The 19,062-nt window shown below is 42.9% G+C and overlaps 1 protein-coding gene across 1 annotated transcript in view; it reads left to right on the forward strand.

The window, feature by feature from the left end:
- Nucleotides 1–1,758: 1,758 nt before the first annotated feature.
- The window catches only part of CYP27C1 (cytochrome P450 family 27 subfamily C member 1), a 42,415-nt gene continuing 25,111 nt past the window's right edge, over nt 1,759–19,062 (forward strand). The window contains exons 1-3 of the mRNA XM_077830292.1: nt 1,759–2,115; nt 11,365–11,555; nt 18,341–18,540. Coding sequence (XP_077686418.1) covers nt 1,759–2,115; nt 11,365–11,555; nt 18,341–18,540 — 748 coding nt within the window. The remainder of the gene's footprint in view (nt 2,116–11,364; nt 11,556–18,340; nt 18,541–19,062) is intronic.

Consider the following 19,062-nt stretch of genomic DNA (forward strand, 5'->3'; position numbering starts at 1 on the left):
CCCACTGGCCGCGGTTTGCCATTCCAGGCCAATGGGGGCTGTGGGAAGCGGCGCGGGCTGAGGGATGTGCTGGCCTACCGGTCAAAACCCAGAAGTTTTGTCATTACCATAGAAGCCCACCATTTAGCGCCCCTTTTCACGCTACATCAAATGCCAAAGCCTTGCCGATCATGTGCAACATTTAAAGTTGAATTCTGTTCAGTCTGCTTTCAGCCTAAGACTTCTATGGTAGGAGTCTGCAGACCACAGACAGAATTTCCAAAGGGGTCTGCAACTCCATTCAAAATGTTTTTAAGGGTCCACAAATGAAAAAAGGTTGAAAACCACTGGCATAGAATGATTTAAGTCCTGAACACTATTGCCTTAGTGACAGCACTGTATTTCCACTGCCAAAAAAAATAGTGTTGTTACTACTGAATATTGTTGCTCTTGAGTGTGGAAGTCTATTATTATTTTTCAAAAAAAGAATTACTTGTGGCACCTTAGAGACTAACAAATTTATTTGAGCATAAGCTTTCGTGAGCTACAGCTCACTTCATCAGCTCACGGAAGCTTATGCTCAAATAAATTTGTTAGTCTCTAAGGTGCCACAAGTCCTCCTTTTCTTTTTGTGAATACAGACTAACACGGCTGCTACTCTGAAACCTGTTATTATTTTTCAGTGACAGGTTGTATAGTAGAGACTTGAGAAACAAAGACAAGGTGGAAACTGAAAAAGGAACAGTTATAACATGGAGAGCCAAGAAAGAAGGTTTTGTCTGGGCAAGCCAAGAGGCAATTAAGTCTGTGGGAACAGAGGGACAGAATTGCCATGAATGAAGGAAAAGGGTAGTGTGGCCAGCAAAGCTGACAAAAAGGACTGAAGTAACTAAAAATTGCTTGGAAGAAAGGATAAAAACAGATTTCATCTACAAAAAATAGCTATTACACACTATTTGATTTTAGCAGGCTTTTGTTGTTGAATTCTTTTTAAAATTGTGCAAAAGAAATTGCTATCTGGTTTTAACTTTAATTCCCTGTGCAGAAAAAATAATCACAATTCATTATAGACGTGTACATATTTATTGAGAATCAAAAGGTGGCTGAACATGACATGTAATTACAAGATAATGTTCAGTTGAAACTGTTCTACCAAAACATGCAGAAGTTACTTCTGATGAGAGATATTTGTGCAATAAATTCAAGAACAAAGAAAACATATGGGCAACCTGATTATTATCACAGGAATTGTTGGCAAACATAATTGCTGTAGAAAAGCACTGGTATTTATATATGAATAAAAACGTTCTTGTATTTTATTGCATATTGAGTGATAGTTACATAAGTTTTATTAAAAGAACTTAGTATTTGCTGAAAGGTGGAAATGCTAGCTTTCAGAAAAAAAATCGTTTACTAATCTTAACACCACCTTTTAATGAATGAGAAAACTGTAACCCATGAGAGATTTTTGCCAAAAACAGGGGGCGGAAGGGTGGAATCTAAACCTTGATTGCTTCAGAGCAGGCTTAATTAGTAAATTTATCGGATTTGAATTAAACAAAACAAAAGGCTCATTTTATTCAAGTCTCATTCCAGACCACCACCCCTTTTCCAGCCTTAGGGGAGGGAGCCTTTAATAATGGTCTGTGTAAACTGATGCTCAGGCATTAAGAGATTGGAGAAGTGCTGCTTGCGCAAGTTAAAGGAGAAGAGAAACGGCAATCAAATAAAAAGCGGCTGCAGAAACAAAACAGAACTTTTACTGAATATAAAAAAAAAATGTCTCTTTTCACCAAAGTCTTGAACAGCAGTTGCAAACAGGCGCTTGAGCCTGAGAAAAGGAGTTGCTTTTTTCGTGTGATTTTTGTCAGCGGGTTTCACCAACTGACCAAACGTTCTAGCAGCCAGACTTTGGAGGTGCAAAATAACACTACAACAGCAGCTGCTGCTGCTGCAGCAGAGGACAAAGAGGAGGAGATGGTGGCAGTTTCAGAGGAGGCAGAGCGGCTCCTGAAACCCACCCAACACCACCACTGCAAAGTGAAGAGCCTGCAAGAAATGCCTGGACCCAAAACCCTCTCCAACCTGGTTGAGTTCTTCTGGAAGGACGGCTTTGGTCGCATTCATGAAATCCAGGTACAATTTAGTTAAAAGAACCATTTTGATTTACTCTAGGATATCAGTTTTTTTTAAAAAAAGTATCTGCTTAATTAATGAGTTGCAGTCCCAGTTAATCCTGCTTGTCATGACAACGTCGTGTTGGTGCTGTTGTCACGCTACAGTTGGTGTTTGTTTATAGGATCCCTGTTCGCCCCATTCAGTCTTCATGCAATGAGTGTTTCAGTGTTTGGCGACTTCAACCCTGGCTTTCTTCTTTCTTTCCGTCAGAGAACAGTATTAAAAACGTGCTTTTCAGTCATGGACAAGAGTCTGCAAAACGTGCATTAGAATCTGCTTTAGTGAGAACAGATTTCTGACTGATTCTTGTGGTTTTTCCAAATCTCTCATCTAATATTAGGGCTTTCTCTATCCCCCACAAACCCAGCATCTTGTGGGACTTCCTTTGCATCTTCCTCCTCCTCCCTTTTTTGGGGCAATATTTTCCCGTCTTTTCAACCTTAGCTGTTTGGGGTTTTAGTTGGCACGACTGACTTGTTTAACATTACATGCAGAACTGAAGAAATCCAGCCATAATAATACATGGCAGAGGGGGCTTTTTTTCCCCTTTAAGATTTGTGGAACACAAGAGAGGATTTTTCCTCAGATTTTACCAAAAACCAACCAACTCTGTTCATCTCCAGAACGAGGCAGTGTCAGCACAAGGCAGAATTTCTGTGACTTATAATGAAAATTTGAACTGCAACCTCTCTGAGGCTTGGAGCAGTGTCCACACTATGCTGTGGGGGCGCACATGTCTCTGTGGGCAGAATTTGGCCCTATACAACACACTGCGGGGGGTGGTTCCCTCAGCTTTTTTCACCTACATCTCCCCAGAGCTCATCAGTTCCTCAGAGAGACCATTTTGTCTCTTAACTATCCCTCGCTCGCACCCCGCTCTGCATGCAGACCCTTCACATATCGGGCCCCTCGGGGGCCGGTTTCTGTGTATATGTCTGCGCCGGCTGTGTATTGGCCTGAGGGCTGGCGGGGCTGCCGCCGCTGAGTTGTTTAGACAGCCATCCCCTCAGCAGCAGGCGGGCCATTTGAAACCCTCCCTTCCCCCTCCCTCCACCCCTTCTGAGGATGGCAGCGCGCGCCAAAGTTGGGGGTGGGGGGACCCAGCCAACGGTCGCGGCTCGCGGCGCCCCAACGTTCCAAAGGGGCTCGCGCTGCCGGAAGGGAGCCAATGCCGCGGCTCCCCCATGTCCCCGAGACAGCTGCCCTCCCTCCTGCACCCCCTATTGGCAGACAGCAGGGAGGGACGGACCCCACGTGTGCGACGGGGTGGTTGTATAGAGGGGAGGGGCTGGCCCCCTTCTAGTTGCGGGGGGAGGAGGCTTCCTGGTAGTGGGCAAGAAGTAGGAACGTTGGGAGCAGATCAAGGGACGTGATCATTCCCCTCTGTCTGGCACTGTGAGGCCACATCTGGAGTATTCAGAGTAGCAGCCCTGTTAGTCTGTATCTGCAAAAAGAACAGGAGGACTTGTGGCCCCTTAGAGACTAACAAATTTATTTGAGCATAAGCTTTCCTGAGCTACAGCTCACTTCATGGGATGCATGCATCCCATGAAGTGAGCTGTAGCTCAGGAAAGCTTATGCTCAAATAAATTTGTTAATCTGGAGTATTGCATCCAGTTTGGGGGCCCCCCCACTATAGAAGGGAGGTGGACAAATTGGAGAGAGTCCTGCGGAGGGCAACAAAAATGATTAGGGGGCTGGGGCACGTGATTTACGAGGAGAGGCTGGGGGAACTGGGTTTGTTTAGACTTAGTTTAGAAGAGAAGACTGAGGGGGGATTTGATAAAAGCCTTAAACTACCTGAAGGGGGGTTCCAAAGAGAATGGAGCTCGGCTGTTCTCAGTGGTGGCAGATGACAGAACAAGGAGTGGTGCTCTCAAGTTGCAGTGGGGGAGGTCTAGGTTGGATATTAGGAAACACTGTTTCACAAGGAGGGTGGTGAAGCACTGGAATGGGTTCCCTAGGGAGGTAGTGGAATCTCCTTCCTTAGAGGTTTTTAAGGCCCGGCTTGACAAAGCCCTGGCTGGGATGATTTAGTTAGGATTGGTTCTGCTTTGAGCAGGGGGTTGGACTAGATGACCGCCTGAGGTCTCTTCTAACCCTAATCTTCTGTGATTCTATGATTCTTCTAAGAAGGGACGGGGGAGTGAGTGACTGCAGGCTTGGGGGCCCCTTGGCCACAGCTTGGCTGTGTGCTCACTCATGTTTCACACACAGTTGCATGGACACTAAAGCCCCACACCCAGGCATGTAATAAACCACTCTGAGGTGGGCCAAGCGATGACATAGACTAGGGCAGCTGAGGCCCCACATGCTGATGGCAGATACTTAATTTGAGTGGGAGAGGACCAGTGTCTGGAGTGGGCAGCTAACGGGAAGTCCAGTAGCGTAGCCAGGGAAGGAGCCGGGGGAGCGGCCGCTCCCGCTCTGAACTCAAGTGGCGCTTTTCTAATTTATAGGTACCTTTTTTAATTTTTACTCACCCGGCAGTGCTCCGGGTCTTCGGCGGTGGGGCCTCCACGCACTCCGGCTCCTCGGCGGCGGGGGCCTTCATGCGCTCCAGCTTGGCGGGGGCCTTCAGTGCTGCCGAGGACCTGGAGTGCCGCCCAGTGAGTACAAGTGGGTGGCACCTTTTTTTATGTCCGCTTCCTCTGTTTGCTCCACCTAGCTTCACCACTGGGGAAGTCCCAGGGCTCCCACAATCTGGCCTGTGGGACGAGCAGCCTAGACAATGGGTCATCATCTTGGTCTGTCTGGGTCAGAGAGCAAAGATGGGAATGTCTTGTGGGTTGGGGCCTGTCATCTCCAGGCCCTGCGCCTTTGCATTTGATAGGCCCCAGCCTGCAAGGTGTCACTGCACAATTCCCAGGAGCAGCAGGAGAGATGTGCAATAATTAGAGCATGCTGCTGACATAGTCTCTGGAATGTGTCTTTTATAAAGAGGGAGTTCCTCTATCTTTGTTTTTTAAGCAGCCACTCCTTCCTATGCTGGGGCTCCCTTCCCTCCCATCTGCATCTTCCTCGGACAAGTGGGTTTAGGGTGAGCACCTGCATTTCAAGAAAATAAAGAACTGTATGAAAAATACAAGCTTGTGTTTATTTTTCAGGGACAGTACCTAATGGGTTTTCATGCCTGGTACAAAATCAGACATTTGTAATGCAGAGTATTGACCCTTTAGAATAATTATTGCTAGAAAAAATACTGTCTGATCAAATGTTTCTTTTTGTTAGATAACATTAGACTTTAGGCATCACAATAAGGATGGTCCATTACCATACACTACAGGGTGGGATGTCACTGTAGATAGGTTTGAATTTTCCCGCAGTAGTTACACCCACAGTAGGAATCCCTGGTGCCCAAAACAACTTAACCTCAGGCTTTTGGACAGAGGATAGCTTTCCATCTCAATTCTGGGCTCCCCAGTGGTGTCTCCAGCTTTGCTAGGTCAGCATTCAGGATTTTGTTTCTCTCCTGCTCACTCTTAATTGCTGGCTAGGTGAGAGACCAGCAGTTGAAACTTCTTCTCTTTCTTCTTTGGTTGATCCCTTGTCACACTCTCTTTGGTTTCTCCATCAGCTCCTGCTCTGTGCTCTTGCTACATGAGGAAAGAGGCAGTGTGGGGATTGTGGTGAGGTACCATATAGAGAAGGTGTGCTGCATCAAGCAATGGCGGAAGCAACAGTCAAATGAGTCCCCATCTTCCCTTGTGGAGTCAAGACAGTGGGGAGCAGGAGGCCTGAAAGGGGCAAAATCCAGTGGGTCATGAGACAGTCAGAGGAAAGTTGTGGAGTTGTTAGACATTGGGGGAAGGGGAACAGAAAGGGATGGGGCAGAAAGGAGGGAAAAACTTGAGTTGGGAAGCTTCAGAGGAAGAGAGGAGCTCTTCATCCTTCAGAGGCAGAAAAGGGAACTGACACTGAATGAAACCACTGGAGTGAGGAAGGGACTTGTGTGCCCTCTGAAGACACCATCCCTAAGGAGGGCAAAATTAAAAGCATATACTTCATTTTCTGTCAAATCTGATTACCTGTTTTACAGTAGCTCAGGGTTAAGCAGGTCTGCTTCCCCCTCCTCTCCAGAAAAATACAAAGACTGCAACTGTGGCTGCACTGGGGATATAAGGGCGGGAGTGACCAAATGCCTTGCATTATAGGTGGAGGGATTGTCTGTATTCCAGCCCATAAGGCCTTGTCTAAACTTAAAAGTTTTGCTTCCTTAACTATGCTGGCATAGTTCAATTCAAGCAGCAGAAACCCTGTTATATAGATGCAGTTATACCAGAGTAAAAGTGCTTCTACCAGTATAGCTTATTCCAGTTCGGTGAACAAAATATACGAGGCTAGCATAAAGGGCTTTATACCAGTATGGCTGCACCTATGCTAGGGTTTAACTGTTGGTAAAAAATCATACCCTTTAATAATATAAGTTGTGCCATAAGTTAAAGCCTTTTAAGTGTAGACCAGGTCTAAGAAGCAGCAGCAGAGGATCTTGGGGATGGAAAAGGAGCAGAGAAGATAAAAAGGGAAAAGAGGGGAAAGGAAAGGGCAGCTGCTGAGAAAACACAAGGTATCAGGATAGAAACATGAACTATGGAAGGAAACAAAAATCAGGATGGAGAAGAGGGACTAAAAATTCCCAGAAAGGGAAAGGAAAGGCAAAAAGGGAAAATTCAAACAAGTTGCTGTATTTTAGAGTAAAGATTATATGTTACTTTCTGTTAAAATTTTTAAAAATAGACTAGAGTTAGACTCTTAAATCTTTAGTGAGGTCAATGGCAGCCAAACTTTAGTCTTCTATTTTTGAATTTCTTGGCCTAACTGGATTGGTAGCCAATTAAAACAACTGACTCCCCCCTGAGAGAAACAAAGCAAAAAATACTGTGTGTGTGTGTGTGTGGGTGTACAAGACAGACATGTGACCCATATCCACAAATTAAATTACAACAGGGTTATACGTACTGTGCAAAATATTGCTTTCTTTAATTTTAGCAACTAAAATATTTGTTAGTGCTATGAAAATTTTTGAAAATAACAACAATCAAAGAAACTAGAGGTGAAAAAATAGTAATACATGCCACAACCACTGAACAATACAGGATTTTCCCCTTAATCCAATACAATTTGTGGAAGGAAAAACCGCAAAAAAAAGGTGTGGGGCAGTATATTTTATCTATTTTTTATTCAGTTTAGAGTCTCACAAAACATTTTAGTTTACAAATCATGATGGCTTGTTTGTATATACTCTGTAACTGGATTAATAACACCCTGTTAAATTTAACAACAGAGTGAACATCAGGAATGAATTAATCTGAAACCTCTTGGTAACCATTGCAGCTACTTAAATTATGTTCTTTGAGAGACAGAAATGTTCCATATGCAAAAGGGGTGGTGTGGGGGGGATTTAAGCATTTTTTACAATGAAGGTTCTGTTCTCAGTAACCTGATTCCAGAATTTAGTTGGCCATAGCAGCAGTGCCTACAGCAACTCTGGGTAAAGGAAAAGAGTTTTGAGTTCAGTGGAGTTGGAGCTGTTGTGTTCCACCCATAGGTTCAGAGAGAAGGAAAACGAAGGTGAGGGGGAAGGGTTTGGACTCTGCGAATTCAAATGTTGTGTGTGAAGTACAGCATGACATATGAGGGAGTAGGGAGACAAGGCAGGATATTTTTAATAATTGTAACAAGAAACAAAATATGGAAGTAATGGGTTTGTGAAATAAAATATCAAACAGACCTTTCAGACATATCTGCAATATACATGTGATGCACAAAATGCCATTTTGTTTATTATTTTATTATTTTTTACAAGTAATGTTCCCAGATGAGCTAGAGGCTGTACAGTCACAATGGAAGACAAGATTCCTGCCCTGAAGAGTTACCTTCTTTTTCTATTATTTGTGGAAAGAACACATATTTCATTAGATTTCACTCCTCAAAATTTAGTCCAAAGTTGTCTTTATTGAATTCTAGCTTATAAATCTCACCGTAAAGAGTATAACTGAATGTACGTATGTTATAAGAATGTAGTACAATATGTTAAAGAATGATTAATTCTTTCCAAGGTTATTACAGGCAATTGAACATCTCATCTATATAATAGTGGAAGATTAAGGGATACTACTCAAATTAAGGTTTCAAAGTAGCAGCTCTGTTAGTCTGTATTCGCAAAAGGAAAAGGAGTACTTGTGGCACCTTAGAGACTAACAAATTTATTTGAGCATAAGCTTTCATGAGCTACAGCTCACTTCACCGTTTTCTTTTTACACAAATTAAATCTGTTCTCCTGATGGTGGATTTTTTCCGATCCTGATTCTCTGATTGTAAATTTTCTTACCATAAGAACGGCCATACTGGATCAGACCAAAGGTCCATCTAGCCCAGAAGTATCCCGTCTTCCGACAGTGGCCAATGCCAGGTCAATAGCCCAGAGGGAATGAACAGAACAGGTAATCATCAAGTGATCCATCCCCTGCCCACCATTCCCAGCTTCTGGTAAACAGGCTAGAGACACCATCCCTGCCCATTCTGGCTAATAGCCATTGATGGACCTATCCTCCATGAATTTATCTAGTTCTTTTTTGAACCCTGTTATAGTCTTGGCCTTCACAACATCCTCTGGCAAGGAGTTACACATTGACTGTGCGTTGTATAAAAAAAATACTTCCTTTTGTTTGTTTTAAACCTGCTGCCTATTAATTTCATTTGGTGGCCCCTAGTTCTTGAGTTATGAGAAGGAGTAAATAATACTTCCTTATGATTTTATAGATCTCTATTATATCCCCCCTCAGTCATCTCTTTTCCAAGATGAAAAGTCCCAGTCTCATTCATCTCTCCTCATACGACAGCCATTCCATACTGCTAATAAATTTTGTTGCCCTTTTCTGAAACTTTTCCAATTCTAATATATATTTTTTGAGATGGGCCAACCACATCTGCATGCAGTATTCAAGATGTGGGCATACCATGGACTTATATAGAGGCAATATGATATTTTCTGTCTTATTATCTATCCCTTTCTTAATGATGCCCAACATTCCGTTCGCTTTTTTGACTGTTGCTGCACATTGAGTGGATGTTTTCAGAGAACTATCCACAGTGACTCCAAGATCTCTTTCTTGAGTTGTAACAGCTAATTTAGACCCCATCATTTTATATGTATAGTTAGGATTATGTTTTCCAATGTGCATTACTTTGCATTTATCAACATTGAATTTCATCTGCCATTTTGTTGTCCAGTCACCCAGTTTTGAGAGATCCTTTTGTAGCTCTTTGCATTCTGCTTGGGACTTAACTATCTTGAGTAGTTTTGTATCATCTGCAAATTTTGCCACCTCACTGTTTACCCCTTTTTCCAGATCATTTCTGAACATGTTGAATAGAACTGGGCCCAGTACAGACCCTTGGGGAACGCCACTATTTACCTCTCTCCATTCTGAAAACTGACCATTTATTCCTACCCTTTGTTTCCTATTTTTTAACCAGTTACCAATCCATGAGAGAATCTTCCCTCTTATCCTATTACAGCTTACTTTGCTTAAGAGCCTTTGGTGAGGGACCTTGTCAAAGGCTTTCTGAAAATCCAAGTACACTACATCCACTGGATTCCCCTTGTCCACATGCTTGTTGACCCCCTCAAAGAATTCTAGTAGATTGGTGAGGCATGATTTCCCTTTATAAAAACCATTTTGACTATTCCTCAACAAATTATGCTCATCTATTTGTCTGACAATTTTGTTCTTTACTATAGTTTCAATCAGTTTGCCCGGTACTGAAGTCAGGCTTACCGGCCTGTAATTGCCAGGGTCATCTCTGGAGCCCTTTTTAAAAATTGACGTCACATTAGCTATCCTCCAGTCATTTGATACAGAAGCTGGTTTAAATGATAGATTACAGACAACAGTTAGAGGTCCTGCAATTTCACATTTGAGTTCCTTCAGAACTCTTGGTTCTTCTACACCAGCTCTCCTGCTAATGGATTTTTATTATCTATATCTACTATCTCCTAAAGTGGTTTTGTGGCTTTATCTCGGCCTACATTTAGTTCTAATCTCTCCTCAGATATATTCAAAATGAATTCCTGAGAGATGGGTGCTTCATTTCAAGACCATCTCCGAATGAAATCTATTAATCTTTTTCTATTTGTTGGGAAAGATAGAGCATCACTCTGTAAAATAATCTTTTGAGAAATCTTTTTGTTTGTTTTTTTTATTGTTGAATGTTTCTCAATTCCTCTTTCTTAATTGCCTGCTCTTTGCCTCCAGCTAGTATTCATGGATCACTTAACAGAGATACCTTATTAGATAAGTAGAACACCCTCCACCTTTTCTTTTCCACCACCTGACAATGTATGCCTTTTTTGAGATGTTTGTCATAATAAATCTACTCTAAAATTTGGAAATTTCAATGCACTGCTGTTGTGCTGGCAGCCCTAATGGCAAGGTCATTGAGTACACTTTGTAAAGAATAAGGAACACACTAATTGCTTTATTTATTGAAGAGGGACAAGTGAGCCTTTTTAAAACAAAAAAGTAAAAATTTACTTCTTGACTATGCTTCTTACCTCCCTTTACTTTCATCCTTTGTTTTGATCTTTTTTGGGGCTGATCTTTTATATAAGACCAATATTTTCAAAATGGAGCACTGCACAACAGGTTGACATGGGGGAAAAACAATTTTGTCACTCTTTTGGACATGAGTTGGACATTTCCCTACTCCACAAGTCCTTTCACCTCTTCAATATTCAGTGTAGCTAGCCCTTTGTGTCTTGTGGAGGTCTGGGGTCTTTCCAGCCTCAAAGATCCCGCATAGCAGTGACCTCCCCTTCTGGTCATGGTGAGTATTTCAAGAATGATGATGCTTTCTAGTGACACTTCCAGCTATTGCTTGATTGAAGAGCTTGGGACCTAGATCTGGATCCAACACATGACTGCTCACGGATCTGCCACTAGATCATCAGGCTGGTCTTCAACTCCTGTCTTTCAAGTAATGAAATATCTTTGAAGATGGCTGGTATTCAGAAGTATGGTTTGCTCCTGAAAAACTTATTCTGTTTCTAAAGTGCTACTGCTGCAAACTCTCCCCTCAGTAGATTAGGTGGCATTTTATGTCAATGCAAATTGATATGTTCTATGACAAAAGTATCAGTTTCCTTTGCCTTTATTTTTTTTTTTCATAATGTTTTTTTTCTCTGATTTGTTGTTGATGTTGCAGCAAAAACACACTCAGGAATATGGAAAGATCTTCAAGTCTCACTTTGGTCCACAGTTTGTAGTGTCCATTGCAGATCGAGACATGGTTGCTCAGGTGCTCCGAGCGGAAGGTAGAACTCCACAAAGAGCTAACATGGAATCCTGGCAAGAGTACAGAGATTTAAGAGGGAGAGCTACAGGACTTATTTCTGCGTAAGTATGGTTACTATTTTCCCTTCTTAATTTGTATTATCAAAGCATGTTAATCTTCTGAAGTACTATATAAATCAGCCTGGTGGTTTTTTTCATTTAGCATATGATTGGTTCAAGAAGAATTATCTGCCTCTGAAAGCTTGCATGTAACATGATTGTGTGTGTGTGGGGGGGGGGGGTGGTGTATGAGGGTAATTGTCCTTGTGAAGCATTCACAGTAATCAGTGATGTAATGTGTTTATGCAAAAGGGAACCAATCTTTTTGTGAGTCATGGCCATTCTCTTACTTTGATGAGATAAAATTGCAGTAGCAAAAGGCTTTATATAGTGAAAGCCTGATAATGCATTTAACACTCACATTACACCAAAATCTCAAGGTTAAAATATAGGTCAGATTCAAAATAATGGCTCCTTGTTGATATATAAGAATTGAAAAAGGTGCAGAGAAGGGCAACAAAACTGATTGGGGTATAGAACAGCTTCCATACGAGGAGAGATTTAAAAAGACTGGGACTGTTCAGCTTAGAAAAGAGCTGAGTAAGGGCCGGGGGGATATGATAGAAGTCTATAAAATTGTGAACGATGTGGAAAAACTGAATAGGGAAGTGTTCTTTACCCCTTCATGTAACACAAGAACGGGAGTCACCCAATGAAATTAATAGGCAGTAAGTTGAAAGCAAAAAGAAGTAGTTCTTCACACAATGCACAGACAATCTGCAGAACTCATTGCCAGGGGATGTTGGAAAGTCTAAAAGTATAACTCTGTTCCATAAAGAATTAGATAAGATCATGAAGGTAGGTTCATCAAAGGCTATTACCCAAGATGGTCAGGGACACAGCCCCATGCTCCAGTTGTCCCTAAACCTCTGCAAGAAGCTGAGACTGGATGATAGGGATGACAGGGCAGCAGACAAGTTAAGGAGAATGAGAATGAGGATGGAGTACTGGTTCTGTGATCTGGCTAAAAAAAGAGATCATTAGAGACTTTGGTGAGAGCGGCTTCAGTTGAGTGTAAGGGGTGGAAGCCAGACTGACGAGGGTCTAGGATGGAATTGGAGAAGAGGAACTCCAGACAACGATTGTAGACAGTGTGTTCAATGAGTTTGGAGATGAAATGGAGAAGGGAGTTGGGGCAGTAGTTGCAGAGACAAGTGGGGTCACAGGTGTTTTTTTTTTTTTTTTAAGATATGAGAGAGTAAAATATGTTTGTATTGTGAAGGCAAAGAGATGGAAGATAGTGAGCAGTTAAGGAGATGAGTCAGCTGGGGATGAAAGTGGGCACAAGGGAGATCAGGAGATGGGATAGGATGATGTCACTGGGGCAAGTGGAGGGCCTGAAGGAGGAGATCAGAGAAGAATTTGTGCATCTGTGATGAGAGAGAAGGAGGAGAGAGTTGTAGGAGGGGGAAGGGAAGGCAAACTGAAGAGTCGGGGAAAGTCACATAATATTTTGTCATTTTTTTCCTGCTAGAAATCAGCAAGGTACTCTGCAAAGAGAGAAGTGGAGACAGGAAGATGAGACAGTTTGAGGAATGAGTAAAGGTGGTGAAAAGACAACTGGGATTGTGGGTGGCCCTTTCAATGGGAAAGGGGGGCAAAAGAATCAAGGGTGGAGGACAGAGAGGAATTAAGTGAATCAAAAACCATATCAATGGAGGAAAGGGAAGAGAGAGCAGAGAGCAGATGAGAAGTGCACTGGAAGTGCTGATGGACTGGAAGTCATGGAAAGGCCAAATGACAGGGCATGAGAGAGGAGGCTGACAGGCAATGTTGAACGAGACTGAATAATGGTTGAAGAGGGGGAACTCAGCAACAGAGAGATCAAAGAGAGCAGTGCTTGGTAAAACCAAGTCAAGTGAATGGCTCTTTTTGCTAGTGGGATAGTTGAACCAGGGCTGCAGGTTGAATGAAGACATGAGGGTGAGGAAACATGCATTTACGGGGGTTGGATGGGTTATCAACATGAAATTACTCAGGGATGAGAAGGATGCATATGGTGGATTGTGAGGAGAGGAAGAGAGAGAGCCAGGAATCATAGCCGGAGAAGAAGGCTGATGGGAAGGAGTTGGGTGAATGGTAATTGATAGCAACGTGGACAGGAAAAGGAGAGAAGAGTTGGATGCCGTGCTGTCCAAAAGAGAAGAAAGGGTGGGAAGGGGGAAGAGGGAGGGGTTGGAAGCAGCAGGAATGGGAGGGAAGCCCGACAACTCCACCGTGGCCTGATGCAGGGCAGGAGATGTGAGAGGAGAGGCCTCCATAAGAGAGGGCAAGTTTCAGAGGCCAAGCCAAACGAAGGGATTCAGGTATCTGAGAGCCAGGAGCTGGAGGGAGCAAGATATGAAAAGGTCATGGATGACTGAGACCTTTTTAGAGATGGAGTGGGCATTCCAGAGACAGCAAGAGAAGAGAAGGCAGTGGGGAGGTGGCGGGGGATGAAATTCCTCTCTGGTCCAGTAACTTTCTGTAATCTACAGCAGCATCCCATTCCAAGTGGAAGACTTTCAGCGGGAGTGCTTATTCAAATGACAATTTAAAAATGTTTGAAAGACTGTTGGTTTGTCTGCTTAAATAACGAAGAGAGAGACGGTGGGTGAGGTAATACCTTTAGATATTAGACCAGCTTCTGTTGGTGAAAGAGACAAGCTTTCCCCTTCTTCAGGTCTGGGGAAGGTACTCAGAATGTCACAACTAAATACAAGGATGGAACAGATAAGGAGTCAACTCATGTTGCAAGAGACCATTCAAGGTGAAGTGGGCAGTTAACACTTCTACAATCCTAGGCCAAAGGTGTGTTAGTAGTTTACAGATTGTTGTAATGAGCCATAAATCCAGTATCTTTATTAATGCATCCGATGAAGTGAGCTGTAGCTCACGAAAGCTTATGCTCAAATAAATTTGTTAGTCTCTAAGGTGCCACAAATACTCCTTTTCTTTTTGCGAATACAAACTAACACGGCTGCTACTCTGAAACCTATCTTTATACACATTGTAAGGAGAGTGATCACTTTAGATAAACTATTACCAGCAGGAGAGTGGGGTGGGGGGAGAGAAAACCTTTTGAAGTGATAAACACCCATTTTTTCATGGTCTGTGTGTATAAAACATCCTCACTGCATTTTCCACTTTATGCATCCAGTGAAGTGAGCTGTAGCTCAGGAAAGCTTATGCTCAAATAAATTTGTTAGTCTCTAAGGTGCCACAAGTACTCCTTATCTTTATTAAGTCTATGATTTTTGGTGTCTAGTGGAGTTGTGAATATAAGTTCCCAGGCTTGTTTTTTAAAGATGTTGTGCAGGTTACCTTTGAGGATGAGGACTGAGAGGTCAGATACAGAATAACCGTTTTGTGAAAATCGTTTGCCAACAGGTGATATGGTGTATATGTCTTTTATCATTTTGGTGGGTGAGTTCATTTGAGTGTAACGATTCTCTCGTTTCACCCATGTAGTTTTTGGGGGCATTTAGTGTACTGATTGAGATACACCACATTTTGTAGAAAGAAAAGGAGTACTTGTGGCACCTTAGAGACTAACGAATTTATTTGAGCATAAGCTTTCGTGAGCTACAGCTCACTTCATCGGATGCATAGTGTGGAAAGTGAAGAAGATCTTTTTATTTTTCATTATGCAAGGTAGCCTATTTCCTCTTGTTTTTTCCTACCCCCCCCCCCCCGATGTTCTGGTTTAACTTGGATTTAAACTTGGAGAGTGGCCAGTTTGGATGAGCTATTGCCAGCAGGAGAGTGAGTTTGTGTGTGTATGGGGGTGGGTTTTTGGAGGGGGGTGAGGGAGTGAGAGAACCTGGATTTGTGCAGGAAATGGCCTAACTTCATTATCATGCACATTGTGTAAAGAGTTGTCACTTTGGATGGGCTATCACCAGCAGGAGAGTGAATTTGTGTGGGGGGGCGGAGGGTGAGAAAACCTGGATTTGTGCTGGAAATGGCTTTTAGATAAGCTATTACCAGCAGGACAGTGGGGTGGGAGGAGGTATTGTTTCATATTCTCTGTGTATATATAGAGTCTGCTGCAGTTTCCACGGTATGCATCTGATGAAGTGAGCTGTAGCTCACGAAAGCTCATGCTCAAATAAATTCGTTAGTCTCTAAGGTGCCACAAGTACTCCTTTTCTTTCTCCTTACAATGTGTATGATGATCAAGTTGGGCCATTTCCAGCACAAATCCAGGTTTTCTCTCCCCTCCCCCCCACACAGACCCACTTTCCTGTTGGTGGTAGCTTATCTAAAGTGATCACTTTAGTGGCTAAGTCATTATGCAAGGTAACCTATTTCCCCTTGTGTTCCCCCCCCCCCCCCCCAACGTTCTTGTTAAACCCTGGATTTGTGCTGGAAATGGCCCACCTTGATTATCATACACATTGTAAGGAGAGTGGTCACTTTAGATAAGCTATTACCAGCAGGAGAGTGGGGTGGGGGGAGGTATTTCTTCATGCTTTGTGTGTATAAAAAGATCTTCTTCACTTTCCACACTATGCATCCGATGAAGTGAGCTGTAGCTCACGAAAGCTTATGCTCAAATAAATTCGTTAGTCTCTAAGGTGCCACAAGTACTCCTTTTCTTTCTGCGAATACAGACTAACACGGCTGTTACTCTGAAACCACATTTTGTGATGGGCATGTGTAGAACGTATGGATCTTGAAAGGTGTGTTTGTTGGGGGGATATTGATCACTGGAGCAGTGCAGATATGTTTGCAGGTTTTGCATCTGTTGTTATGGCAGCAACTAGTGCTGCTTTAAGTTGGTGTGTATGTGTTAGTTCCTTATCTGATCCACCTTGTACTTATCTGTAACACTCTTGAGTACCTTTCCCAGACCTGAAGAAGAGCACTGTGTAAATACAAAAGCTTGTCTTTTTCACTAACAGAAGTTGTTCCAATAAAACATATTACCTCACTCACCTTGTCTCTCTAATGTCCTGGGACCAACATGGCTGCCACAACACTCAGAAGCGGATTTACCATGAAACAAACCGTGCAGTGGCACGGGGCCCCCAATGACAGGGGGGCCCCAAAATGCAGGACAAATATCTGACAACCTGCCCCTGAGTCCCAGCCAGCAGTGCAGCAGGGCTCAGGCAGGCACTGCATGCCATGGCTGGTGGCCCCACGCCGCACACAGAAGTGGACGGCTGCTGGCACGTCTCTGTGCGCCCCTGGAGCGGGGAGGAGGTGGCTTCGTGCGCTACCCCCAGCCCGGGCAGCACACGGAGACCTACTGCCCCCCTCCCCGCAAGAGGTGTGCAGAGACATGCCAGCAGCAGGGCTAAGGCGGCTCCTTGCCCGCTCTGCCTCCCTCCCTCCGTGCCGCTGCCCCCGCCCTGAGCGCCGACTCTGCAGCTCCCATTGGCCGCTCCCATCCTCCCTCCCACCCCACAACCTCCTGCCCCAGCCCAGAGCCTGCACCCCGCTCCCAAACTTTCTCCCAGAGCCCGCACCCCTCACCCTGGATCTCCTAGTTTCAGCCCCCGGGGGGGGGTAGCTAGGACTTGGGGCACCGGGTTTCAGCTGTGGGGCCCTGTGGCCCCACAGAAAGGGCCCACAGACTCCTGGTTGAGAACTGCTGTTATACACATAGACATTATACAGACACATTATAGTATCTGAATTGGCATGAACCTGTTCAGCTCACATACTCTAAGTCAGTGGCTCTCAACCTTTACAGACTACTGTACCCCTTCAGGAATCTGATTTGTCTTGTGTATTTCAAGTTTCACCTCACTTAAAAACAACTTGCTTAAAAAATCAGACATAAAAATACAAAAGTGTCATTGCACACTATTATTGAAAAATTGCTGACCTTCTCATTTTTACCATATAATTATAAAATAAATCAATTGGACTATAAATATTGTACTTACATTTCAGTGTATAGTATACAGAGTAGAATAAGCAAGTCATTGTCTGTATGAAATTTTAGTTTGTACTGACTTTGCTAGTGCTTTTTATGTAGCCTATTGTAAACCTAGGTAAATATCTAGATGACTTGATGTACCGTTTGAAAGACCTCTACGTACTCTCTAGTTGAGAACCACTGTTCTAAGTTATGTAATTCTTAATGTATTAATGGTCTGTCTTGAACTTCTCATAATGTAGGTGGTTAGGACTTGAAAAGTACCATATCTCACAGAAAGTAAACTTTGCTCACAGAAAACTTCCCCTAGATTTGGAATAAACATAACAGGGCTTGATATGCAAATAACAGGATTTGCTATATTAAATCAGACCAGTGGACCATGAAAGCTGGTTATGTTGGATGTTTTGGGGAGAAAAGCACCAAATCTGTATAAAAGAAAACAAATTAGCAAAGATAAATGTATATTTAAAATTTCATTTTAATGGGAATATGTGTGATACTTTTGCAAACCAGAATCTCAGATGTGTTTTGTTGGTCAGGTACTGTATGTATATAGCAGGTGTGATTAAACAATTACCTGAAGACCCTTCCAGAATACTGACAGAAAGAGTCCTACAGCTCTAACCAGTACACATTAATTAACTTACAAACTTGATTGCGTACTGTAACAGTGAGGTGAATTAGACAATGGAATGACTTGCCACCTTCAGTAAATACAGAATAAGAAACTTAAGAACATATTACTTGACACACCAGTGTCCACTATACTCCTTCCCAGTAGTGGTTTCAGTTTTACCAATGAATTTGTTTATCACTCGCTAATGAGAGACTCTTATTTAATTCATGAACTTCCTGCCTCGCTAACGATTGTCAGGAAGAATTGTACATAGATATTTTAAATTATTTCTTCTAGGGAAGGGGAAGAATGGCTAAAAATGAGGAGTGTACTAAGGCAGAAGGTCCTGAAACCCAAGGATGTGGCTGTTTTCTCTGAAGGAGTCAATGAAGTCATCACAGATTTAATTAAGAGAATCAACACTCTCAGGAGTCAAGAGGAAGATAGGGAAACAGTGACCAATGTTAACAACCTTTTCTTCAAGTATTCCATGGAAGGTGAGACACAGACCACATAATATCTGGAAAGAAAATTAATGCGAAACCATGTGATTATAATTAGGCATTTTTATCATAAACTGCCACTGCCACACTCGAGCTAATTTAAAACAATCAGATGGCTTGATCCTACAAATGCTTCACTTAACTAGCGCCTACTTCAGCTAAAGAATCAGTACCATTCTTTCATCAGAGTCAAAACTAATCCCATATCTGCTTTGTGTTAAAGGGTCACTTGCTACTGAAGTTCCCGCCTATAAACAAAGTGTAAACCCAAGGTCCTAACCACTTGTAATCATCCAAAATACTAGGGTACTTTTCACAAGTGTAGGGGCATTAAGCTTCAATATACTTACCAAGTTCTAGGCCAAGGGGTCACATTTAGCCTACCTAAATTCTGTCTTCAGTTTCAACAGGGAAAAGTATTTTTCTTCAGTGCCTACATCTGCCTAACTGTGGGGGTCTTACGCTTTCTTCAGAAGCATCTGGCTACTGGTGGAGGCAAAGATACTTGACTAGATG

This window comes from Eretmochelys imbricata, chromosome 11 (genome assembly GCF_965152235.1).
Source record: "Eretmochelys imbricata isolate rEreImb1 chromosome 11, rEreImb1.hap1, whole genome shotgun sequence".
NCBI lineage: Eukaryota > Metazoa > Chordata > Testudines > Cheloniidae > Eretmochelys > Eretmochelys imbricata.